Source organism: Hesperophylax consimilis, chromosome 3 (assembly GCF_061612785.1).
Source record: "Hesperophylax consimilis isolate HC1 chromosome 3, BYU_Hcon_1.0, whole genome shotgun sequence".
NCBI lineage: Eukaryota > Metazoa > Arthropoda > Insecta > Trichoptera > Limnephilidae > Hesperophylax > Hesperophylax consimilis.
In genome coordinates, this window is record NC_142838.1 from 3,446,001 (window position 1) to 3,473,550 (window position 27,550).

The following is a 27,550-nucleotide window of genomic DNA, read 5'->3' on the forward strand; positions in this document are numbered from 1 at the left end:
AGGAACCAATTCCGACAAAAATCATTCGAAATCAGTGAGGGATAATCGTTGTGAAACGACGTCGAACAAGAAACCGATTCTGCCAAAAATCAGTCGAAATCAGAGTGAGAGACAATCGTCATTGAACGAGGAATCGAGACAATCATTATGAAACGTCAGTCACGTCATTGGTCACGAGACAAAAAGCTGATAGATCCCGCTAAACTCCGAGCGATTTATTCGATTCTTTTAATGTTTCGATTAAAATATTTCGATCTTGTAAATATTTTTTAGTTTCATGGTAACACCATACGCTACACATAGACAAACATTTATTTTATAAAGTCATAGACAAAAACACATAAACAACTTGTTGCGATTTCTGTTTGCGATGGCGTTGTCATAATTTGTTTTTATTTTCATCGTACGGTTTCTTCATAACGATATATCGATTATTTTGAGCTCGATGTTGTTTAGTAAAAGCAACCTGAACATTTATTATTTTGTGCATGATGCGTTAGTGGGCAAAACCCAGGCGTTTCTTCATTTCTCGTCATGGGACATTGCAAAAAACGGCATTTCCTGTTGTCATTATGTGTTATTCAACTGGTGAGAAATATTTAATGTGTAAACACGATTAGAGTTCTTTTAAGTAACCATTTATAATATGTGGCACTATTTGATTTACAAAATACAGTTCTATCATACTATTTCTTACATTGTTATTTTATGAATTTGAAACAAAATAATTCATATAATTTTTCTCTAGGGAGAGGTTTTAGAGATAATCAATGTAACATATATTATGATAATCTTGTCGAATTTCGCTTCGCAAAAATATATAAATAGCACTTGGTTTCAACTTCATTACTACAAGAAATAACTATTTATGTGGTGAGAGATGGTAAAAGATGCAAAAGTTCAATTTTTTCTCAATCAAAATTATTTTTTCCTTTATTATTTTAATGAAATATATGCATAAATTATTAAAATAAACCCTAAAAATCTATTTTGTGAATCGACAAGCTTACCCATATGATTTATTAAGTTCTAAAGGCTTTTCTTAATTCAGCAAAAATGATTAATTAAATTCATGAAATTATCATTTTAATGCATAAATTTATTGCAATACATCTTGTACACCGAATTACTGTATTATTGTTGTCCCCTTGTTTTGACAGATCCACTTTATGTAGGGTTTATACTTAGTAATAGACACAGAAATTAACATTTACTACATACATCTCGAAGCTTCAGGAATAAGGATTAAGGAATTGTAGGATATTTATTTATTGGGTAAATATTTACCTACGACTACCGTTTTTACTACTACAAAAAATTGCCCCTTTAATAACGCCTGCTCGTGTCCCCTTTAGAGTTATATCCCAGTTTTCAAGTAGTTTGTGGGCTACGCTAGGTTTGTATAGACTGGTTTGTGATTTAATTCTACCTAATCCAACCTAACCTAACATGTACGGAATATTTTCTCAAACGGTAGTCGTAGGTAAATAATTACCATTTATTGTAGAAAAAGAGTGCTGTCAAAATTCAGTGTCATTCATAACAATGCATTTTTGTAAAAATTTCAGTTGACAACGTTGGAAAGGCAGGTTTTCGATTTCCTTGGTTTTATGTGGGCACCGATACTAGCCAATTTCCTTAATATACTATTTATTATATTTGGATTCTTTGGCACATTTCAATTTGTTGCCAAGTACATTTATTCGGTGAGTTTTTAATTTTATATTTTTGTGTGTTTTGTTTTTATTTTGCAATAAATCAGTGTTGTATTTATTTGACAGTGTTTTAATTAATTTGGTTGTTATTTTTAGTATGCGGCATGGAATCTTTTGTGGCTAGCATGGAATGCATTTATTATTTGTTATTATTTAAATGTCGGAGTCCTAGATCGGGTAAGTCCAAGATGATTTTCTCTGTGTATCTCTTTAGATCTTCGATAACTTTAAACATACCTTTTCTTACATTACTCTCTGTTTAAAATTTATCCGGAAAAGTAAATAATATTTACATTCATTCACCATGCACTTGCATGGAATTAATTTTCATTGGTAAAATGGCACGAATATGTTTATATCTTCATAATTCAATTGTTATTTGATGGTAATAAAAATTATTAAAATAAGAAATTGTATACAGTGTTTTTGTCTGAAAGTGATAGAAGTGTAAAGACTACGGATGGGTTGTTTTGGAGAATTTGACAATTCATCAAATTTCAACGTTAATTTTCGGGTTCTGTGTAGGTCCTATTCAAGTTCTGTTATTATTTCATTATAGGCTAGTTGCTGGACAGGAACTGATATAATTACAGAATTTAAAAAAATCTTTCACAAAACTTGAAAATTAACTTTGAAATTTGAAGAATTGTTCAAATTCTCCAAAACAACCCGTCCTTAGTCTTTACACCTTACTTTCTAAGTGTCTTACTAATTAGATTCTTAAATGTCAATTCAACGTTGGTATGGTAAAAGCCGGCCCGTAAAGCGTGATGTATAATACAAACGCCTTGGTAATGTCCAGTTTTCACTGTTCCAACCTTACGCATCGCTTTATATTTATACAACGTTCATAAGTAAGGAGGTCCCTGAATAGATACTTACATTCAGAGAAATGTTTTTTCTCATGTTATATAAATATTAACATTTTTTAAATATGGTTCTGGACCATTTACATCGCCTTCCCATTTGAATTTCATATTCATGGTGAACAACAGGTTTGTATGGAAATAAGGCTCAAATCGGGCTGATATTTGGATTACGAAATACGCCCACAAGGAACTTCTTGTGTTTTTCATTATTCTATGGTCTTGGGTTTGATTCTCGGCAAAAAATAAATGATTATATACCGGTCAGTGGCTGAGTTGGCATCGCGTTTGGATCCCACCCAGGCGTAGTGTGTTCAATTCCTCGGCTGGCTAAGTCCTCCGTCACAACATTTTCCACTTACTGTGGTGGTAGTAGGAGATTTTCAAATATCGTCAGGTTATTCGTAACCTGGGAATGTTTGTCTTTCTTTTAAAAACAAAAAAAAAGAAATATTCTTTCGTAAAAGAAATACTTGTATATATGCACCTACTTATGTTCAAACATTAATAATATGTATTTATTTATTGTTATTAAGTTTAATTTGTAGAACTCCATTTTATTTTTTTATTTTTTATATATTCAATAATATTGTTATTGGGTTTATAAAAACAGTTTATTTTTAAACAAGTTCTGCTGTGTAATTATTATTACGCGTGACAGCTGTTTCGCCCTCTGAAGGCATTATCAAACTGTCAAAAAAAAAAAAAAAATTAATAATATGCATTGGAAGAATGTACTATAAAGAGGCAGAGGAAATGTTTTTTATCCGAAACAGTGATCTGTGTTTAGTGAGTTTAACCCCTCAGGCCTCGGCCATGTTTTGACAGAAAGTCGGAGTATTTCTGCTTATAATAAAACTGACATAATGAAATTGGGAGAAAATTTGGTTATAACATAGATAGTCATAATAATGAAAATATAATCAATGATTTATTGGATTTATTAAAACAAAAATTAGGCGTAAAAGCTAGTAGATTAAAAAGATATAATTATACGTATAATAAAAAAAATAATAACAGATTATTCCAGAAAAATGAAAAAATATTTTATTCCAAACTTGACGATAAACAAAATATTATTTCGAATAATAATATTCCGTTGCCATCTGAATCAGATATGCGCGATTTTTGGACTAAAATTTGGAGTAAAGATATAAAACATAAGGCCTAGCGCGCACCACGATTGTATTTTTTGCGACACTATTTTAAAATCGTGCCATAATAAATCGCAAAAATAATACTGCGCGCATTGCGATGACAAATTGCGATGAATTGTTCATTCTCAGCATGGATTTTGTACAAATTGCTTGTATTGTTTTGCTTCTTCGGAAGAGGAGGAATAAAAGAACACATAAATACTGGACTCATCCTTTTACAGCAGAAAGATATCGTCGCATTAATTCGTAGACTGCGTAACTCCAAATTTTTCGAAAATACGTTTTTAATGCCATCTGGTGTTAAAATTAGACCCGCATCGACTAGTAAAACTCGAAAATTTAAAAAAAAATTAACCTTTTAGATAAACACAAATTAGGAAACTGCGTAAAATTATGGTGCCATTTTTACTCGCGAATACTTCGTAACTCCTTAATTCAGTATTGGCCGGTGAGCCGTGCACGCTTGTTGTGTTTTTGACTGAGGAAATTTATTTACGGTGTAATAGTTTTACCGTGAAATTAACTGAGATAAGTTGATTAATCAATTTTGAACATTTTATAACCTTAATTTTAATTGTGAAGTCACGAATAGTGTTTTGTATCTGTAGTCTAAACTGACGTCTTCTGCACCGTGTGACGCTCTGCCGTAGCTCTCTTGTTTTATGTGCCTCTGCGGTTTCGTAAATACCTAATAGGTCCTTGTTCTGTGATTATCTCTTCTTCAAGGTCACCATCTCTTTGCAAGTGGATCTCCTCCTGATGCATATCCGGATCCGGTTCTTCACTGTCCTCTTCAAACAAACCCAAAATATTTACGGTGGAACGTGCGGCAATTCCATCTCGTCTCTCCTCAGACACAGTCCGTTCTCTGTCAGGCATCTTCCGCGGGTCAAGCACATGTCTTGGTATACCATCTACTTCGATGTTGTTGACTGAAGTAAGTCCTGTCACCCTTCCATGCACGATGTGCATCTCCCATCTACTGGTTTAACCGCAAGAAGATCGCCCACTTAGAGCTCAGTCAATACTTCCTCTTCTATATTCACTTGCGCAGAAGGGTGTCTCCACGAGTGTGAAGTGTGAACTATACTAGACAGCGCAATACATCGATCATCCTGACTTTTTGCAGCCAAAGATTGTACCGAAACACTGCCTGCAGGGGATCGCTTCCACTTCTGGCTGCAGTTCTCTTTATTGTTTGATGATGTCGTTCAACTATACCGTTTCCAGCTGGCAAAATCTTTGACGAACATTCCATCTCTTACACTTATCTGTAACACTGTAGGAACAAAATGCAGTACCATTGTCCATGAGAACTACTTTGGGCGGGCCTCTTTCCCGAAACACTTCTTCCAAATGTCTGATAATCGAAGCTGCATTATCTGACTCGATTTCCCGCCACACGGCAAATCTACTTGGACCGCAATCGATAAATGTGAGTAAACATTTCCTACCGAAATGAGTAACATCAACTGCCAAGCGACTCCAGGTTGTCACAACATTAAGATTACCCGCTTCATGGGATGATGGTGGAGGGTCAATTGTCCTGCATTGTACGCAGGAACGCACGCATCTATCGACGTCCTTTCTTCTCGCCTCGGGATCGACCAGCCGGGCAAGATGAAGCGTTCACTTTACTCCAAAGTGATGCTGAGAAGCATGACGAAGGGATGATTCCGTGGAGAGGTCGTCTGAAATGTCGCGTGTACAATCCCATGAAAATTGTAAAATATGGAATCCTGAATAGGATGATTTGTGAATCAAAGAGTGGATATATCTGTAATTTTAAATTATATTCAGGTATAAGTGCTACGTTAGATTCCACAATAATCCAATTGCTGTCACCGTACCTAAATAAATGGTATAATATCTATGCGGATAATTATTACAATAGTGTGCGTTTAGCCAACCATCTAATGGAGTTAAAAACTAGAATCTGCGGCACAATTAGAAAAAATCGTGGCATACCGCCAACACTAAAAAATATACGCCTTAAAGTCCAAGAAACCACATATCTACGAAAAGGGGATGTACTTCTTCAAATGTGGAAAACCAACAAGAAGAGAGATGTAAGGATGATCTCTACAATACACCAGGCGGATATAGTGGATACGGGAAAAATTGATAGAACAACAGGGTTGCCCATCAAAAAACCAAAATGCATTGTAGATTACAATAATTTGATGAATGGTGTTGATCTTGCAGACCAATATTTATCGTATAATCCAATATACAGAAAATCTTTAAAGTGGACCAAAAAAGCCTTCTTATACCTTATTCATTGTGGAATTTTCAATGCTTTCCAAATTTAAAAAAAACTTAACGTACCTAATAAACTTTGCTTCCGCGACTTTTTGTTACAAGTTGCAGAGACCTGGCTTGAAGATAGTTCTTCCGCAGCAGCCACACCGTCCACATCATTCACGCAAGATTTGCAAATAAGTACACCTACTTGTGTCACGGCGAGAACTTCTTTTTTTGATCCACATGATAGACTGTCTGGCATTTTGAAAAACCACGAATTGGTAAAAATAACGAGTGAGAAAACTAAAAACTTAGTAAGACGCAATTGTCGAGTTTGTGCGAAGCTCAAAATACGGAAACCAAGTGCGTTCATGTGTAAACAATGCAAAATTCCGCTTCATGTTGGTAAATGTTTCCAAACATACCACACCAAGAAAAAATATGTTTAAATTTAATTAGTTTTAGAACGTGTTCTATTTTTTCATCATATTTTATCCTATTATATTATAGTAATAAGTAAACTTATTATTACCCCTGAGTCATTATTAAATATTAAATATTTTTTTATTACTAATTTTTGTTTTATTGATATAAGCTCCACAGTTTGAAGTTTGCTGACATACATCCGGTAGTGGGATTGCGATCAAATTTCGCCCGCCGCAAGTGGCAGTTTTTTAACAAACATCTCCGTAGCTAGTGTGTTAAGAATTGTTGGACCTCAAATTGCATACAATAATACTAGATGGCGGAATGCAATCTCAGCTGAAGAAAGGTTGTCAGGTAGCGATTTTAAATCGCAGTGCGCGCGTGTCCATATAACTTCAAATGCTATAATTTTATTTTGCGACAATCGCGTCGCGCGCTGTCGCAGAAAAATGTGACAAATCACAATTTTAAAATAGCAACTATTTATTTGTCGTATATGCGCGCACATACTTAATAACTCATACGTTGCATTTCTGCGACAAAATTATCGTGGTACAGAAAATCGTGGTGCGCGCAAGGCCTAATGTGTCAAGTCCCTGGATAGAAAATGAAGAACTCAATTTTTCAGGCATTGAATAAATGAGTTTTTCTAATATATCGGTTGAATTGTTAACCAAAATTATTAAAAATACTCATAATTGGAAAGCCACGGGTTGCGATTGGATACATAATTTTTGTTACAAACATCTAACTACTTTACATCCTCTTTTGGCAAAAAATCTTTCAAAATTTGTCAGTCAACCACAAAATTTTCCAAATTTTCTAACTAAGGGCATTACTTATATGTTGCCCAAAAGCGAAAATATTAATAATCCCTCTCAGTACAGACCCATTACATGTTTACCGACAATATACAAAATTTTAACCTCTTGCTTGACAGATTTAATATACTCATTTAGATGAAAAAAATATTTTATCTGAACAACAAAAAGGTTGTCACAGAAAACATATGGGATGTAAAGAACAATTAGTTATTGATTCTGTAATTCTAAAACAGATTCAAACTCGAAAACGTAATTTACATACTTGCTATATAGACTACCAAAAGGCTTTCGATAGTGTCCCGCACTCGTGGCTGATCAAAGTATTAAATATATATAAAATTAACCCCATTATTATTAGCTTTTTGGAAAATATTATGTCCATTTGGAATACCAATTTACTTATCAATTTAAAAGGTAAGAAAATAGTAATACCGGGCATTTCAATTAAAAGAGGAATTTTTCAAGGAGACTCATTGAGTCCTCTTTGGTTTTGCTTAGCATTGAATCCTCTTTCTAAAATGTTAATTAAAAGCAAGTTTGGAATAAAAGTTAAGGGTAATACAAGGGAGAGTAGTACAATTTCGCATTTATTATATATGGATGACATAAAATTATTTTAGAATTCTGAACAAAATTTAGAGAAAATGATCAAGGTAGTTAAAAACTTTTCAGATGATATCAAAATGACTTTTGGTTTAGATAAATGTAGAACGATCCATATAGAGAAAGGCAAAATTGTAGATGGGGACGAGAGTATATTTAGAAATTTCCAAATTACTAGTATGAAAAGCGATGAGGTTTATAAGTATTTAGGATACCCACAATCAAATAGATTAGACCATAGTAGTATTAAAAATGATATTAGGATTAAATTTCAAACTAGGATCAGGAAAAAATTTAAAATGCAATCTATCTGCTAAAAATTTAGTAAAAGCAATAAATACTTGGGCAATACCTATTAACGTACTCATTTGGCATAATTAAATGGTCTAATACAGATTTAGATAACTTAGAAAGATTAATTAGAACTACGCTAACAAAGTTTAATTGCCATCATCCAAATTCAGCTATAGAACGAGTTAATTTACCTAGAAATTTAGGAGGTAGAGGTATAGTCAAAATAACTTCTTTGAAACATAATCAGGTAGAAATGCTAAGAACTTTTTTCCATAGGAAAGCTCATAGCTCAGAAATGCACAAAATAATTTGCAAGGCAGATAGAAATATTACACCTTTAAATTTATACGATGAGAATGCCAACATGTTTATAAATCCCAACCAGGAATTATTAGATTCCTGGTCAAATAAAATTTTACACGCAAAACACTTCAATTATCTCAACCAAACGTATGTTGACAAATTTTCGTCAAACAAATGGTTGAGTATTGGAGAGTTGAGCGCAGAAATAGAAGGATTTATGCTTGCCATTCAGGATAGAGTCATTAATACTAAAAATTATAGAAAGCATATAATCAAAGATACAAATCAAATAGACGATTTGTGTAGAAAATGTTTGGCTTTTCCGGAAACTATAGAACATATTATATCAGGATGTTCTATATTAGCACCGTCCGAGTATACATTTAGGCACAATCAAGTTTAAAAAATAATTCACCAAAATTTGGTAATTAAACATAACATGATTGACTGCCGTAATATAGTACCATATTATGAATACGAACCAAATTCATTTTTAGAAAACGAATTTTATAAAATATATTATGATAAAACTATACTAACAGACCGAACGATTAGTCATAATAGACCTGATATAGTTTTACATGACAAAATTAAAAAAATAACTCATATCATTGATGTCGCTATTCCAAATTCCTGTAACATTCAAAAATCTGTAAATGAAAAAATAAGAAAATACACAGATTTAGGAAACGAAATAAAAAGAATTTGGCATTCTCAGACTATAAAAATATTACCATTCGTTATTTCGGCTACTGGCATTATACCTAGCTCTCTCATTAAAAATTTAGGCGTATTAGATCTATCAAAAAATGTATATATAAAGATGCAAAAGTCGGTCATTTTGAATACATGTAGGATAACGAAAGATTTTTTAAATATTTATGTTGAGGGATCAGTAGGATTTATAGGCCCTGTTAGAAGTTCTACCGAGCCGAACCCTCTGATATGAAAATATCTGGAGTCAGTGAATTTTTTTTTCCCATTTGATCTCTGGTGAGTTGACGTGTTGTTGTTCTTGTATTGTTTTGTATTTATTTTACTTATATAATGCACTTGCATAGTGTTGATTGACTAGCTGATCATTTGTGGAAAAGTGAGTGGAAGGGTTTAGTTTTTCCTATGGGGAAGATTTAACACGGAAAACAAAATCGGAAGCATTAAATAAAATAAAAAAATGTATTCAATTGGAATTTTGAGTTCTAAATTAACACATTTTGGCCGGGTATTTTTTGCTCTGGCGCTATGTTGAGTCCGGGCAAAAATAAAGGTTCCCTGCGAATTTCTTTAATTTGTTTTAAATCGCAATATCTTCGAAAATAGTAAATATTTCTACATAGTAACTCAGCATACTTAAACTATAAAAGTACTGAACGAAAATGGAATATTATTTGAAATGCAACTCAATTAACCTTGTAATATATTTATTACAGTTCGCCTATCGGTATTTGTTCATACCTGCTTTCTTTAAGTACGCCCAACATCTCTCGCTCGCTTGCACATAGGAGTTGAGTGGGTGCGGAACGGAGAAAGAGTTTCGAATCGGGTTTCACGGTCATAAAAACTGAAATGAATTATTTCACTAACAAATAATATACTATCCTTTTGTTGAAATACTGATGTAAACGAAAGGCACCAAAATAAATTTAAACAAAGACTTGCATTATGATTCGATAATTATGTACATATAGTTGGGACCTTTACAAAGAGATTGTAAAATTATATTCATATAAAAATATATTCATGTAAAAAAATTAAATAATTCCGTCTTTTCTGCCATTGAAATGAGGCCGGCATAAAAGGTAGAACTACCCTTCCCGGCCTTAAGCATCAATTAACTACCTTTCCCGGCCGAAGTGTGCAATAATATGCATTTTTTTTTTAGATTTAGAAAAAATTCCATAAATTTAACATTTTGGTGTACCTCTTTTTCTATTAGGCTAACATAATCACTATAGCATTTCATTGATAATTCTTTACACTGTTTTCGTAATTTAGTAAAAGTTATATAATCATTAGGATTTCTGGTATGTTTATGTATTTCTGTGAATATATTTTTTGTGATTAACAATTTTTTTAAATTCCTTTATAAACCATTTGGGATAGTTAGATGGTGTGAAGTTGACCCTGGGAACAAAGCGTTCTGTCGAGATATTTAAAATTGTTCTAATTGATTATTTAAAATATTTCCCTCGTCTAAAAATGACCAATCTACCGAGGTAAGGTACTCTATAATATTATGGTATTCAGCTTTGGAGAAGTTATACGATTTGGTAGTTAGGTTTGGAAATCTTCCAGACATATTTGTTATGATAATATCTAATTGTGGATGGTGTTTATCGAGACGTAATAATAATTCGTCAGATTTTTCGACCACTATTTTTGATTAATTAAAAACAGTAAGGAGAGGTTGTTTCGCAGAATTTAGACAATTCATCAAATTTCATAGTTGATTTTCAAGTTCTGTGAAGGTAGACAATGTAAGTTGTTCCCAAAAGCGAAAAAATTAGCCTGAAGAGTTGAAATTGTATAACTTTTATTGTTGATTTATTTACCTTGCACCAATATTTAAATATTTTAGGATGTGGCAATTTATGTTTTTATCACACTTTAATTATTATTAATTTATGAATTCCATTCTTTCCAGGATAGTGGAATTCTGTCACTGGGCACAGGCAGTGTGAGCTGGTGGGAGGCCAATGGCTGGGGCTGCCATGCGCAGTGGGATGGGGGCGAGGCTGTGGCATGGCTGCGACCCTCGCGCGTGACTGACTGCCTGGTGCACTACTCGCACGTAGAGGCGGCGCATGCCGGCCTGCAGTGCGTGCTGGCGCTCATCGCCCTGGGGCTTGGCTTCTACCACGCTGCCACACTGTCCAAAGCAGATGATGATCGATGTAAGCTGAATACAATAGCTCTAGCTACGTGATCTGCCTAATCTCGTTAAGCTGGCCTAAATTAAATAATGATTTCTTGTTTCAGCACGTGGTAGTGTAAAGTCATCAGGTCACCAGTCTCTATATTCAATAGAGTTTAGTAGACCTGCCGAGTTGCGCTCCGAACCGCCCGCAAAACCCATGACCCCACGGCGAGTGAAGAGGCGCTCCGTCTCCTCGAGGCACTCCACTAGGCACTCTTCACGGAGAACCTCGCAGAGGAGGTCCACCTCCCGCCAAGCTCCAGCCACGGGGCACACTAACCCCACGTATCGCCAGTCCAGTCAGCAATCCCTCAATGAACCTTACCATGAAGAGGAAGTCTACAACAATCATAGACCTCCGTCTGTTCGATCCAGTTACTCCAACTTCCACGGCACCCGTCCCATCAGTATGCACACTGACAACACGGCAGTGTACCCTGAGCCAAGTTACAATGACACTTACATGTCGAGACCTGGCTCCAGTCCTTCTCTGACTGAAGCGACTCCGCAAGTTCCCCAGAAGAGGAATGTTCCTGACCCAGCTTTAATGAACAACATGAACATGCCTTACCGGGCGCACTCCACTCAGAGTTTCCTGAACAATGGGCCCCCGGCCTATCATTTGCACCAGGGCTCCCAATACTTCCCCCCGCCCCCTGACAGTGAAACAGCCATGTAATGTGTTTTAAATACGGCTCGGATATTTGCGCTACAATCTTTAATAAGTATTGAAAGACCATTTTGTGATCCTTAATAAATAATTTATTTTATCTGAAAATGTTGTACACAAACAGGGTATTTATCACCGCGTAGTTAGGAATAAGCTGTCCTTTACCTATTGTGATGAAATGTTTAATGATTGATAACCAAATTAACGATAAGAACTTGGTTGCCTTCAAATTCATTCAGTAAGGTGATATGTAATATTTTTAAAATCATATACCCTATTTTCTGCACATACTTATTTGTATTTGTAAATATTCAAAACTATATGTATATGTATGTTTATAGAATGCGTATCTGGCAGTGTAGATTTTTTTATCCCGAAAAGACAATGTGCACCATCGCAATGTTCTCAACATTTAGTTCATAAACTCTTATTTATTAGTACAATGTGTCATGTATAATCTTGAATACATAATTGTATCAAAACATCTTAATTTTAGAAGTAAGTTTTAGATATGTAGAATTATCGCTGGAAAGTGTGTTAAGTACATATTCCAGATTCTATTTTTCTGTTATGGATTCATGCAGTCAATTAGAAAACTCAAGGATGTTACTTATGATAATTAGCCATATAAATAATGCTTCTGTATTACAGCAAGCACTATAATTTATTATTCAACAATGAATCAATATTATGACCAACACGAATGATGGCATTCCATTTTATAAATTATAACTATTTAATAAAATATAAATAATAATGGCCGCTTACGGTAAAATCATATCCGTCCAATATGTGTAAAGGTACATATTACTTAATATGAAAAATAGATAATTCTCATTATTTCCACGTTAAACAAAACAGATATTTGAAATATCTGATATATTTTATGTTAGTGTTAAGTGTAATAATAGTTATTGTTAATGGAAGTAATCTCATATTATATGTTAATTTTTCAACCAAACAATTGTACAAATGAATCTGTTCTAAGCTTTATTAGAAATAGATATGTTTAATATCTCACAACGTGTCTTTTAGTTGTACTTACGAAAACTACAATGAAAATAAATTTTTTATAATAATTACAAAACATTTTATTTACAAATTACATTTTATCGAAAATATCACTTGACTGGTATCACTTATATTATAAGAAAGCTCACACAAGAATGATAGGTTTGAAAATGTAAACTGACCTACAACTAAAACAGATCATTCAACAAATATAGAATAATGATATCAAATAGAGGGCAGGGAATTGCGTTCTTCCTTGGTTAACTCCGGATGCCACAGATCTACGATGAGAACTATTCGCAGTTCTGTTCCGTTGTGCCAAACTTCGTGTTCAAAGCTGTCGTCAAATATGAAAACCTTGCCTTCTTCCCAAGATCTACAATTTTATAAAAAAACAACATTTGGATTAGTCAGTCTATTGCTTTACCATACAAATAAAATTTTATGTTGATTTCTAAACAAAACAAAAGTTTTCTGTGAATTAAAGTAACAGGTAAAGTCTGTCTTTACAAACAATTATTAATTTTCAGATGAATAATCTTATGTAGTACACGTTGTGCGTCTTCCTTAAGCCAACATTTTAGACAGCCTTGCAATATCCATCATCGGGGCAGATGTGTAGTGTACCACGTCAGTCAATTCTAACAGTCGCTTATTGGGAATACAATCATGTAGAAGCCCATCGGCGTTGGTAATTAATAAATAAAAACAATTACATCTTCTAAACTGATTCTACTAAACTGATTTATTCTTGGGGTATTATGCCGTGTTCAGTTGGAGAATAGTTGGAATATATTCTATCATCAAGGCAGATGTGGACACTGTAATACTGTCCAAAACAAACATTGGGTAAATAAGGAGGTAGCGCATCATGGCATAATACCCCAAAAATAAATCACTATAATACTTTTGGCCGTGAAAATCTCAAATCATATCCAATTACATATATGAATAAATTCTTGTTAGTTTTACCTTGTCTCGTTGGCAACTCGGATGTATGTGCCTGCAGTGCCAGTGAGGCCGAGATGGGCGCGCAGGCGGCAGTTGGTGGGCCCCGTGTGCGCGAACACGTGCGTGCCAGGCTGCATGGCGCTGAACTTCACCTGACCCCGCCGGCAGCTGGCGGCCGCTGCTTCTTTGCGGATTATAGCGCATGTCACGGGGCAGAGCTTGCAATGGCCACCGTCTTCAATACCTGTAGAGTATGAACGTAATAACGTCATTCCTGGCTCAAATGGTACTACCATTACTATCACTATTTTAAGTTCCATCCCATATACATACTCATTATTTCAAGATAATTTTCTATTCCATTGTAAAAGTTTAAAAAGCAGTTGTCATGAAGTTTGTGGCTTACCTCTCATAAATAATTCATATTGAGACCAATCACCGGTGTCTTTCAGATTCTCTTGCTCGGGTTTGTAATTCCTGTGAGTAAATACATTTAAAGCTTCTTTGGTAATCTTTTTCCAATTGTCCACAAGATTTTTGATCAGGTCTCCAAAAGGTGTTTGTTCTGTCTTCCACCAAGGGCGCCCTGTCAGCCTGTCTACATTGTAAAGAGAGCGTTGTTGAGGATGCAGAAAAACTCCAATGTTTGCTCCGAGTTGGTATATCTGAAACAAAAAGAATTATTATTTTTAAGTCACTTTTCTTTTTTAAGTTCTCGTGCCAAATGTCCGCAATCGAGCCTTCTTCCACATAGAAGGAATTTTTGCGCTGACTGATGGTTTTATTGGTGTGTGAGCAAGTTTATTATGATGGATTTTCACAAACTTCTAACTGATAACCTAAATGTAAAGGAGATTTACCTCATTAGCTTTGTCCGTATTTCCCTTGCGCGCCCAGGCATCTCCGAGGTGGAAGAGAAAGCGTCCATCTAGAGCTCCTTTGTCTCCCGTATCAACTCCCCTTTGCATATATTCCACTCCACCAGTCAGATTGTTGTCTGTGGTTTTCAATATGAAACCATAATGGACCAAAGCAACGCCATCATTGGGCCACTTCTTAATCGTTTCTTCTAACACTTTCCGTGATTTATCAATCCTGTAAATAAATTAAATACCTGCATAAAAATTTATTAAAAAAAAAAAAATTATATTATAAATTACGAGTGGGCAAAATTCTGTTCACTTCCTTCCCAAACCGAAAAATTTTCTCTGACTTGTAAAAATTATTACTATGTATATTAAATTATCATTACGAGTTATAGATCAATTTTGACAGAATGTAACAAAAAAATGTAAATTTCAATACCTCAGAACAGGTACAGATTCCTGTGAGGAAAATTAAACTATGTAGCGATTTATCGTAGATAATTATGATACATTGTCTGAAACTGTTAAAACAATATTTCAATGAACATCGATTTATCGGTACTGAAACTGAAATTGCACTGAACATTTTTTTATAATGATAAATGAATTCCAAATTTAGACTTTAGTCCTAAATTATATACAAATCTGTTTTAATTTACAGAAACAAACTCCAATGTTTTTTTTCCTTCATAGTTTTATCATAAATTACAAAAGTACAGAAACATAATAGAAAGTATTCCCGTGTACCCGAGACTAATTTTATTCTGCTTTCTGTGCAATGCTCACTCCGCAAGCTAATGAGAAATGATACCTCAAAGATTCTAGCAGAGATAGATAAAGCAACAGAAAATGATAATAATAATATTACCTACTTATTGCCCAGCAGGTATGTTATTGCCAAATGGTTTCTGTATTCGGGTTTTGAAGGATATTTTGAAATCAACTTCTCGTGTAGTGGGACACTATCAAGATGTCGACCTAAATAAGTGCAAATCATAAAATCAAAGTTTGTAAAGTGCAAAAGTGGAAATATTTGCTTTAGAATCCTACATCCGAATAAAATGCATTATTATTATGATTAATACATAATAGTGTATCAACAACATCAAAGATTTAAGTAAATAATTTCCTTTTGGGTATTTCCCACAGACATATGAATATTAATAGACTAGAAATTAAGGATGAGGGGTAAAATCAACTGTTGAAGAACGAAGAGGGTAAAGCTGACTGTGATTCGTCAATAAATCAATCTGATAGTATATAGGCATCTCGCCTTATAATATCACCATTTGGATCTTAAAAGTAAAATCTGTTTTTGAATGAATAGACATTTTTACATGGGAGCGCAAATTACTCGCCACGTTATGAACAAATTTGCGAAGTCCAAATTCGGCAAAATAAATTCTTTCTATTTTCAGAGTCAAATATTTCGTTTATGTATTTAGTTAAGACACTTTTATAAATGTTCATAATTTACTTCCCAGCAACCAACCAGCTTTGTGTTTCACGTCCAGATGTGTCTCGATGTGATAGTATATGTTTCTACAACTGATCCATATTATACGATGTGAATATTCTTAAAATAAAGTAAAAATAATGCTTATATATGGAATGTAATACGACAATTGGGTTTATTCTCTTTTTCACATCTATTTTTACAAGTTTTCATAGTACAAGTCACCATTTTGCCGTGTTATTTCGTAAAATGAACCGAAGATGCCTCGACCATAGTTCGCACAAGAATGATGACGTCACGTTTTCTAAATTCACTTGAGGCCATACGTGAGCACAGCCGGCTCCAATGGAACCGGTATGGGGAGTGGGGAATAATACGCTTTTAATCACTTAGGGCAGGTCTACTAATATTCATATGTCTATGGTATTTCCCATAAAATGAAGATTATAATAAATACTAAAATATAAGCTAGGTAGAAAAATCTTTTTAAGTACCACAGTTTGACCGGTGTTATATTATATTATTTATGAGTTTGTGTTATTAACACAAGATAATAATCTGCAAAACATGTACCAGGTATTGTGAATTTTTGAGAATATGCTTTTAAAATTGTTAACGGCTTTGCTTAATTTAAGACCGGCTCAACTTATAAGTTTGATTAAATACCTTGAAACTTAATTCTATTCATAGTTCTCTCAATAACAGAATGGAAAGTGTCTTCATCGATGTCCATTTCAAGTACTCTGATATATTCGGCGATGGCGTCCTTAAGATGGGCGTTGCTTTTCTTTTGTTCCGCCAAGTGGTCCAGTGAGCGGGCCCGGCCTATTCGGGCCAGGACAGAAGTTTGGTTGGAATGCACCAAGAGTTGGAAGCGATTATATGCCTCTGTGTATTTCCCCTAAAGTGGACCAGGAAGGATAGAGAACAAGCACATAAATTGTTAATAAGGTGGTAGTCAACAAAACAAAAACATGCTGTTAGTTTAGATTAGATAATATGCAGTACAAAAAATAAACCAAAACAGTAATCCGATTTAAGGATGGATCATCCAGTTTAAATCAGCACTGAATTTAAATTAGTCAAAGAAGATTTGTTCATTAAAAAAAAAAACAAAAATGACAATATTTTTGGCAACATGATAAAATTCTGTGGGTGCGATATTATAATCATGTTACCAAAAAGATTCATTTGTTATTGACGATTCAAGTAGTTTTTCTAAATTAGATAAAATATAATATACAAATTAATACAAGACTTAAACATAACATGTCGTCCTAAATACAAAATAATATTAAGTAATTCAACAAATCAGCAACTAAATAAATATTGTGCATTATTTAATTATTAGAAAAGGGAAAAGAAATGCAGCCACTAGGAAATATAATCAGTTAAGCAAATTTTCAGGGTAAACACGTTAAACTTAAAGAAAAGAAAATGTTAAAGAGATTTTAGATGATTTGGATCAATCGAAGAGGCCCTGTGCAGAATAAATATAAATAGATAAATAACAAGTTCAACTAAGGAGACATGATCAGTACTCTTATGCATTCATTTATAGAATAAGCTGTAACATATATATCTAAATAAATGTAATACATTATACATAATATTATGAAACTGTATAATTAAAATACCTCATCCATTTCAGCTTGTGCCAAATCGTACTGGTGTTTCCAGTTAACGGAGTTTTCGTCTTGTTCTTCGTCTCTATCCGACTCTGCTGCAGCTTTTCCTCCTGAAGGTTTACCTTCTGTTACAAATTCAAAAGAAAAACATTAGCAACAAAGACAAGTTTGTTTAACAATTTCTGTCACTACGGTTATTATGAATGGTTTCATTGAAAACATAAAATTGTAACTGAACGGTGGAAAACAGAAAACAAATAAAGATAGTGAGAGTTCATTTCATGTCCAATAAAACTCAATGGGCGTACGAAAATTGCACAGTTGTAAAATAAAATAATACTTTTTCTTGCAGGAGTGATTGGAGCATCATCATCACTGTGTCCTTCCGGCTGGTCATCTTCCAGTTGAGGCAGTTTGCCATATTTCTCTTCAAGCTTTTTCATCAAGTCTGAGTCGTCTAGTTCTTCTGATATGTCTTCTTCCTCCTCTTCTTCAATGATGTCTTCCTCTTCTTCATCTATGACATCTTCTACGGAATCGTCTTCTACTTCATCCTCTGGATAGTCGTTGCCAATATTTTTGATCTCTTCTCGAGTTATTTTTTCAACTGGTTCATCTTCTTCTTCCAACTCTTCTTCTTCTAGTTCTTCCTCTTCTTCTACCCCTTCATCTTCTGGGTCTTCCACATTGGTTTTCTGGATGAATGATGTCTCTGTCTTGGCTACTGGTGTTGCTTTCACAATCACTTCGTCATCTTCATCCTTAAAGTCACAAAATAGGCTGTTAAAGTAAACTTCCATAAACACTGTAAAATCTGTATTTCAAGACAGCTAAAGCTTATACAGGGTGTCCGGAGGTAAAGTGCACAAACTTCGAGAGGTGATTCTACATGATGGTAGAAGTAAAAAAGGTAAATAAGTTTTTTCGAAATTCCAATGTTTATTTTCCCAAACAATTATTTTTTTCCACAGATGAATATTTATTCTCCCGTACAAAAATTTCAACTTTTAACCTAAAAACTACCTACAAAGATTGGAATTTCGAAAAGTTATTTATCTTTTTTACTTCTAAAATCAAGAAGAATCACCCCCAAAGTTATCCCCGGACACCCTGTATTTATACACGGGGTGTTAAGGGATGTACTTGACTTAATTTAACCAGTGATTCCTGACATTATTTGGAGTAAAAAATGTAAATGAAATTTTGAAATCTGGTAAAAAAAAAATTTTCCATCATAAAACATATAAGGTATTTCAATACCTTATATTTTACTGTTAATATGTTAACAATCTGTTCACAGTTATTGTGACATCGGGTTGAGGGGTTGATCTCGGTCTTGGTTTGCCTAGTAACTGGCAGAGCAAAAGTGTCACCGGATTCCAAAATTTCATTTACATTTTTTACTTCAAATAATCTCAGGAATCACTGGTTAAATAAAATAAGTCAAGTACGTCCCTTAACACCCTGTATTATAATTTAATAAAATGTTGTTAATTACTAAATAGAAAAATAATTATAACCTCTTCATAGCGATGAATGATTTGTTTTGGTCTGGCAAATAGAGAAGACTGCTGTGGAGCGTTTTGCGTACCAGGAGAACTTTGCGCAGTTGGAGTGCTTTGCATAGCAAAAGCGCTTGGCCTAGTTGGAGCACTCTGCATAGTCGCAACATTTTTTTTAATTACTGCAATTTTTTCTTCAATCTCTTTTTCAGCATCATCGATAATATCTAATCAAATAGAAAGAGAGGTAAATGGAAAGAATGTGACATCATATAGACAAAGGAGATAACAGAGACGTGTGTTTACCTTCATCGGATATAAGCGTCATTCTTCGCTTCACGTCAGGTTCTAGGGTACCTTCTCCATCTTCAGCTGTTACAGAAATTTACATTCAACTAATTTTGTTAAAATATGTTGCATTATTTGCAAAAAAAGCATTCAAATAACATGGCTTTAGCAAATTGAATAGAAAATTGAATGTTTACATAAATAGCCTTGGTAAAGAAATAATCCAAATATATTTATTATTTTGCATTGGGAAAAATTAATAACATTCATTCAACCATATTTAAAATAATATTCATTTATATTATGATAATAATCCACACAAGTGTTTGAGTTAAAAAATACAATAAATCTGATTAACATAATAATGCATAAAAGATGATAGAATAATAGATATAATTGTTACGAAAAATTCAGAAAATACAGATAACATAAACATAGATCATTGTACAAACATTTAGAAGCACTTAACAATATTAGTTTCATAAATAAATAAAATGTGTTAATGAGGCCACGAGCACTGGAGATGTTTCAAAACATTTTTGGTTATTTTATTTTATGACGCTCAGCTGAGTTCAAGCAATCTCTAAATGTTAAATTAGACTATAATTCTCGTAGAAAGCAATCACTTTGTGATATGACATTATATGTACATGATATAACATAACAACTTTTGTTTAGAAACAACGTATTCATATACTGTTGCCAACCGGTTTTGCGAGTACCGTAGCGAGAATATAAATGGAGTGGTTTTAAACAAAGGAATTGTATTAATTCAAGTTATATTAGATAACAACACTTGCAAAATATATGCAGGCGTGTTTGGGTATGCGCAAAAACCCATGCGGCATGCAAGAGCGGCTACTAAAGAGCGGTACCGACCGTTGTGCCATTTTCTGGCTAGGACGCAGTAAGCGACCACCACTAGCGCCAGCCCGATGCCAACTCTCATGCCCACTGTAACCAACCAACATATACCCCGTGTTAGCGTTATAATTACACATGGTTCTCTTGCTCGTGACCTCCTCCCACATCGGTCTTTAGGAATAAAACATTAATATACAAATAGACAATCATTTCAAATAATCAATTGTAAATAAACTCACATTGATTAAAACAGCTTTAAGTAACATAGAGTCTCGGGATAGCTGTAAAATGGAATCAACTCATCCTAGACAAGACAGACTGGTGTTTATCATAAAATAGCACTTTTAATGAAAACAGTTACAAATCACTAAATTTCATAATGGATTCATTTTTGAGATAAAATATACTTTTAAGGGTTTGTGAAATTACAAATTACTAGAACAATTTTATCATTAGATCTACAGATAAATGCTACTTAATTTTCTGAAAATATGAGTTAGTCCTTTCCAAGGATGAATGAATACAAACATAATAATGTAAACACATATAAATACATTTAGAAATATTTTTTATTTAATCACTTCAAATTTAAGATCAAAACATTGCTGTACAATTTTCATATGCCCATTGGATAGGAAGTGTGTATTTAAATTGCTGTGGGAAAAATACACGGCTCTTTAATTTAGTCTATAGATAAAAATGAGAGCTTGATCTTTGGGGGATTGTAAGATCAGAAAAGAAAATAAAACTGAAAAAAAAAAATAGAAAGACTCACTTCCGGATTCTTCTTGCTCCAGTTGCAGCTGTTCCGCCTGCTTTGCAGCCAGTTGTTCCTCTTCTCCGGCTGTGTTGTCCACCACTTCCTCCTCCATGGAGTCCACCTAATGGAAATATATCATTAAAAGGGGAAAATATACATTAATGGAAATTTTCCCATGTATGGAAGAATACAAAATTATTAAAGTTCCACTCAAATACATTATTGTTACTTTCATGGGTCAGTCAGGTCAATCAGTCAATGTGATAAAACCTTCAGAAAGCAAAATAACTTTTACCATGGCAGTCAAAATTAGAAAGCGGTATGTTAATTAAAAAAACAACAAAATGAAATCAAACAAAAATTAAAAGTACATACTTACACAAATATAAAAAAAAGAAAACTAAACCAAAAAATTTTGTACTACAGAATGTTTGTTTTTTAAATTAAAAAAATAGGGGTCATTATTAGACAGAAAAATTTAGGGGTAAAGAAAATAATAGGAATGCATCTCACATAACATAATATTATTTAAAACAGTATTATATGTATTGTAAAAAATTATACTAAAACATAACATTCAAAACTAGTCTTGTTAGAAAGGATTTAAGAAAAAAATACCCTGTAACAGTTTTTGCTGAAAATTTTTAAGAAACAGATTTATACAGCACTTACGTAGAATATTATACTGTATTAATAATTTACAACAAGGCAGGGTGAGTCGTATTTGTTGCCATTCAAAACATGCTTTGAATACCTCATGACGCTGACAATTAATTCCAAACCTCTTCAAAAGGAAGTTCTATGCCGGTTTCTGGGCTGTTTTCATCGTCTTCATCGTCATCATCATCATCATCGTCATCAGCGTTGTCATCATCTTCTTGTGAACCGTCCAAGTACTCATCATCGTCATCATCGATTTCATCGACTTCCTTACTAGCGGTCTGTTGCTGATCAACTTCATCGCTGTCACTGTTGGCATCTTCATCACTCTCAGCAGGATCCTCGGTTTCATCAGGATTATGTTCATCAGCTTCTAGATCAGAATCTTCATCATCGTCATCACTGTGTTCATCCTCACTGTCACCGTGTTCTTCTTCGATATCCTCAATTTCACCGTCATGTTCATCATCTAATTCGTCTTCATGACTCTCATCCTAGTCGTTCGGAATAATAGTCTTAATAAATAGAAAATGATAATAATGACGACATGGGAAAAAAAATTGTGTACAAAAAAAAAACACAATGAACTGAACAAAATTATTATTAACATAATAAATATATCAAGAATTCACTGGGGAATACATTTTCTATGACACAGCTAGTCCAAGTTTCCTTTCATGTGTTTTCAGTTTATTTGAAAAAATCATTTGACAGTGACGACCGTCATGTCCACTGAATTTCTTCTGTTCAGCAGAATTCTTTTTGGATAGATCTTATACCTCCTGGATGTTAATAGACTGGTATTCTGCCGTCATAAACAAAAAGGCAGTTTGAAATTTTCAACACGGTCACATTCTGATATACTTTTAATTATGAACATGAAAGGTTTCTTATATCATAATGTGACCATTGAAAATTTCCAGGTGCCTTTTTGCTTGTGACGGCAGCAATGTAAAGCCGTGAATGAAGGGAGCAGGGTATAAATACCTCATGTTTTAGTTCCAGAGAATGTTCATCGTGGTGATCATCGTGAACAGGTCCTTCGTCCACCCAACCATCGAAGATTGCGGCGAATTTTGATTCTGGCAACGGTGTTCCAACTAAAAAATAATTACAATAGGAATTATTAAAAAATATAAAGAAAGCTATAAACAAGAATACAATAAAATATAAAGACTTTGAACATTAGAATTTAAATTTCATTACTATTTCATTTGACTAGACCAGATGATGATGATGATGTATCTTTCGAAACTTTCCTGCCGCCGGTTTAGCCACGTCACAAACCCGTATTAACTTTTCCCTTACGGTATAAAAAAATTTCTCGTCCTTCAGTGCTATACAATAGGTGAATATTTACATATTGTAATTGCTTGATGCAGTACATAAATGTATTGCGGAGGAATACCTAAAATTTGAACTCTGTGTTTAGTATATTTAGAGAGATATTTTATTAATTAGAGACGATGTTCACTCAGTTGACAGCACCGGCAAGGAAAGGTTAAGCCCCGAACTTACTGGTTTGTTAACCCAAAAGATACAGAATAGGCCCCCTGTTATCGAATACCTCCAGAGCAGAGACTTTAGTCGCGGTGACAGTTGGAAGACTATTTAAAAATTCAGAAAAAGTCTCCCAACTAAAGTCTTTCGGGTACCACCATTATTTATTTATTTATAGAGCGGAGACGGTTTACATAGGTCAGTTTCACTTAGGCCATGGGCCTATTGTGCTATCTCCCATTATACTTCATTCCTTTTACAGTCACTCGGTTCCTTTTATTCATATAAGTTCACCAGGGTTCTCATTGGATATGTGGCTATGTTTTCTGGTTCCACGATGTGTCTTCCCAGGTCTCATCTCTCCTTTCCAAGTACCACCATATACCGTAATGGATTTTTTTATGCCCACAATTGCAACGCAACTGTCTCTGCAACTAAAGTCTCTTGTCTGTGGGCGTCCTAAGATTTTTTTTAAAGAAATAAGGAAATAAATCAGACCAAGAATAGCTTTTAGTGATTATCCACGTATTCATTTGCAGGCATCTAGAAGCAATACAATAATATGTTGAAGTACTTAATTAGTTATTTACCATCAGTGAGGCCCCGATTCTCTATTATGATGAGACCAATGAGGAAGACAAGAACTCCGAGCAGCGCAAAGAATACGATCTTAGCGCACCAGTGGCCTCCTGTGCCCCCCTCATGGTGCACGTGGATGAAGGAGTCTCCCTCGCTGGCTGCCGGGGCGGCGCTGTGCGAGGGGCTGGACCGAACGGGAGATGAACCACCCTCATCAGATTCATCTGCAACATTATTTAAACGTTAAAACTGTAAAATCCTTCTGTTTTCCTAAATGGATGATTGGAAAACAAAGCTTGATACAACAGGTTTATTGATAACTACACATGTATATATAGTAAACAGGGATACCAATACCAAACTCTCGAAAAAAAAACACGGAAAATATTGCAACGGCCATTCTGGATGCAGGAAGTGATGGTTTCTATGGAAAGTTGGAGTCTATTATTGTGCAGTGGATTAGTAGTTAAATAGTTGTATCTTGCTCTATTAGGGTCAGTGGGTTAAGTGAGATTTAGAAGGAAATGCTTTATTTAATAGTTCTTGCCACATTGTCTGATGGTGACAACATTACTATTTTTGTTTTATATAGCTAACTTACACTATAATGAGGTTGTTTTATAAACCTAAGTTACACTATAATGAGGTTATTTTACATACCTAACTTACACTATAAAGGAGTTGTTTTATATACCTAACTAGCACTATAATGAGGTTGTTTTATATACCTAACTTACACTAAAATGGGGTTGTTTTATATACCTAACTTACACTATAATGGGGTTGTTTTATATACCTAACTAACACTATAATGAGTTTGTTTCCTTATTTTTTATTTTGATGATAATGTATTATATTTAAAGAGTTAATAACGAAATTAAAAATTGTTTTCTGATATATCCAAAAATGACAAAGTTATGAGCTTTCAAAGCAAAGTTGGGTAAAACGTAAGATAAGTAGGTTCAGCGTTTTGCCAGAGGGACGCACGGTTCCGACCCTGAACAAGGTCTCGGATCCGGACCAGGATCCGCACCATGGTTCGAGTCCTGCTGCGAGTCCTGACCCGCACCAGGACTCGGACTTATGCACCTAATTTTTTTTATTTAAAAAAGTATACAAAACACAACTACATGCATAATATTTCCAAGAGTTAAGAAACTCATTTTAATTAATCAAATATTAACTGACACTGAAGAATAGATTTTTTTACAATCACTCAAATAATTTGTAGCTAGTATTGTTAAGAACTCCGGCTGAACATACACACTGGTGTCTCATTATGACACACGAGATAAATATTTATACATAATTCGAATGGCAGTGTTGCAGTACCGCCATGCATATACCATGATATCACACGCTTTTCGGCCAGATGCAAATTAGACATTTTGATAGATTTTACATTCAGTACTTTTTTGTGACTTAGCAGGGGTGGCCGGGTTCATGGGGTGAGGTTTTGTCAGTGAGGTCTGGCAGGTGAGGTGTGGCGAGTGAGGTCTTGGTCTTTACGACAGATGCTTTTGCCCACCTACTGCGTGTCAGGTCGGGAGAGAGGGGAGAGTCGGGAGAGATCGGGAGACCTGAACTTTTGACCTCTTCAGCCGGACTCTATCTTAACTTATTGCCTTGCACCGTAGTGGGATGGATTTAAAAAATATATTATGTGAATACCGCACAAGAGTCCCAACTGCTCACAACTGTCTGGAGCCAGTGAGACTATGACATCCCCAATTGGTGTATGTTGTGAAGGTGGTGGGGAGGGAGAGGAGATGGGGAAGAAGAGGAAGATGGGGGCGTACCTGGCTATTCAGATCTGGTCACCAAACACGGCTAAAGGCATTTCAAGCGATGTTTCAATTCTGAATGGTTCAAAAGTTATGTCCTCAGCATGCTCTAATTTATTAATATGATACATTTGTAAAAACATATAATTTCATTGTAGGGGCCAACCTAATATAATATGCCCTTGAGGTGATTTTCTCACCAAAACGGAGCTATACAAATAATCCAATCATTATTATTATGCAACCTATGGGGAAAATAAATTACTTGCTTTCAATTTAAACATTACAATTGATGGAATAAACCACGAAAATTTTAAATGGGCATTTAAAAAATCAAAAATTAATTTTAGTTGATCAGAGCTAGTAGGCATTCATGAGGAATTGTGAGTCTGAAGTAGTGCTGAAAGGAGGGTTCAAACCGAGGGTTATGAAGAAAAGAAAATAAATAACTTTGGGAAATACAAAACCAACAGGTAGTAATAATAACGAAGGGGCAGAACTGTTTCCAGGCAGATCATATACCTGCAAAACTAAGTTTACGGGCAATGTATTCAGCCTCAGCTTTTGCCTTTTCACTGCTTGAAGCATCTGTTAGGAAAAACATTCAATTGAAACATTATGAACCGAGTTAAAAAAATATATATATAAACACTATCAAAGTTTGCTTTATCTCGTCTTCTTGGACTGAGCAATATCAAATTATTGGTTCATTCCCATGTTGACTACTGCACATCAAGTAGTTCTAGCAATCTAAAAACTATGCTATCTCACTCTTTGTTATATCGAGAATCAAACAAGATTCCTATATGATTTCTGATGATAACTTTTACAGAGATTTCAATAGAAGATGAGTTTCTCATCTTAATCTAGGTAGCTAAGCGATTAGATTGGCTCTGAAAGTCATCTCAAAGGTGCGCAATGTTTAGTCAGTAGTAAATACGTAGTTCCTAAAATCGTGAGGGACATATAATTTAGAAAGCAGGTAAGTGACTTGAAGATAAACACATTGTAAATGTGGGCTTGATGTGCTCTCAGTTGAGGTGTCTATTTATATCTCGGATAGTATGCCAAATGTTTAAATACGAACACGCTGATACCAAACGTGATAAGAACAATAAACTGAAGACAAAAGAAACTTTTGCGCTGTAAAATAAGACACTTAAATACGTAAAAAAAAGATAAGAAACCGAAAATTTAGTTTCGTTTATTTACTTTACCGAAAAGCCGAAATATGAATCTCATACAATTTCAGACTTTTATACGTCATATTGATTAGAGAAAAAGAAAAAGGATTTAATTCTGCCTAAGATTATCCTTTTCATGAACGGTAAAGTATTCATACCCTTTTTTCTCCTTTTGTCTTTACGCTTCCTTGGTTGCACATCCCCAGACATCTTCACCAACAAGTTCTTCACAAAATGTGTATAGAAATCAGATTAATGAAATATTCATGACCACGATACACCTAATGCTTTAACTATTGTCAGGGAGAAAACTATAATCGAGCTGACTTTAATTATAGAAAACAAGTCTTCCCCGACAAAAACGTGATAAACGTGATTTTGAAAATTCCAAAACCCGGTGCTAAAAATAGTCAAGAAAGAAGATCGCACAAAATTACTCAAAATATAAATTCCATAGACTATAGAAACGTATTTTATGGTTTCCCGAAAGTACTCACC

At 34.3% G+C, this 27,550-nt stretch overlaps 2 protein-coding genes across 5 annotated transcripts; one reads left to right on the forward strand and one right to left on the reverse strand.

Annotated features, from left to right (window-relative positions):
- Positions 1-345: 345 nt before the first annotated feature.
- On the forward strand, positions 346-12,028 carry NKAIN (Sodium/potassium-transporting ATPase subunit beta-1-interacting protein). Of its 2 annotated transcripts, XM_089647420.1 has the most exons (5): positions 346-588; positions 1,569-1,706; positions 1,812-1,892; positions 11,077-11,326; positions 11,412-12,028. In XM_089647420.1, the coding sequence occupies exons 1-5, from the start codon at positions 535-537 to the stop codon at positions 12,026-12,028; spliced, it is 1,140 nt and encodes a 379-aa protein (XP_089503546.1). In that variant the 5' UTR covers positions 346-534. The 2 variants fall into 2 exon arrangements, with proteins under 2 accessions (XP_089503546.1, XP_089503554.1); XM_089647428.1 differs by lacking the exon at positions 1,812-1,892.
- A 1,081-nt stretch (positions 12,029-13,109) lies between these two features.
- Asph (Aspartyl beta-hydroxylase) lies at positions 13,110-27,476 on the reverse strand. Of its 3 annotated transcripts, none has more exons than XM_089647393.1 (16): positions 27,211-27,476; positions 24,096-24,308; positions 22,993-23,105; positions 22,128-22,499; positions 21,361-21,466; positions 20,601-20,675; positions 19,740-19,805; positions 19,452-19,636; positions 18,272-18,692; positions 17,941-18,056; positions 16,970-17,204; positions 15,720-15,825; positions 14,842-15,076; positions 14,388-14,646; positions 14,003-14,225; positions 13,110-13,406 (listed from the first exon to the last, which is right to left on the reverse strand). In XM_089647393.1, the coding sequence occupies exons 1-16, from the start codon at positions 27,260-27,262 to the stop codon at positions 13,256-13,258; spliced, it is 2,928 nt and encodes a 975-aa protein (XP_089503519.1). In that variant the 5' UTR covers positions 27,263-27,476; the 3' UTR covers positions 13,110-13,255. The 3 variants fall into 3 exon arrangements, with proteins under 3 accessions (XP_089503519.1, XP_089503512.1, XP_089503530.1); XM_089647386.1 differs by having other exon boundaries at positions 19,452-19,660; XM_089647404.1 differs by lacking the exon at positions 22,128-22,499 and having other exon boundaries at positions 19,452-19,660.
- Positions 27,477-27,550: the final 74 nt, after the last annotated feature.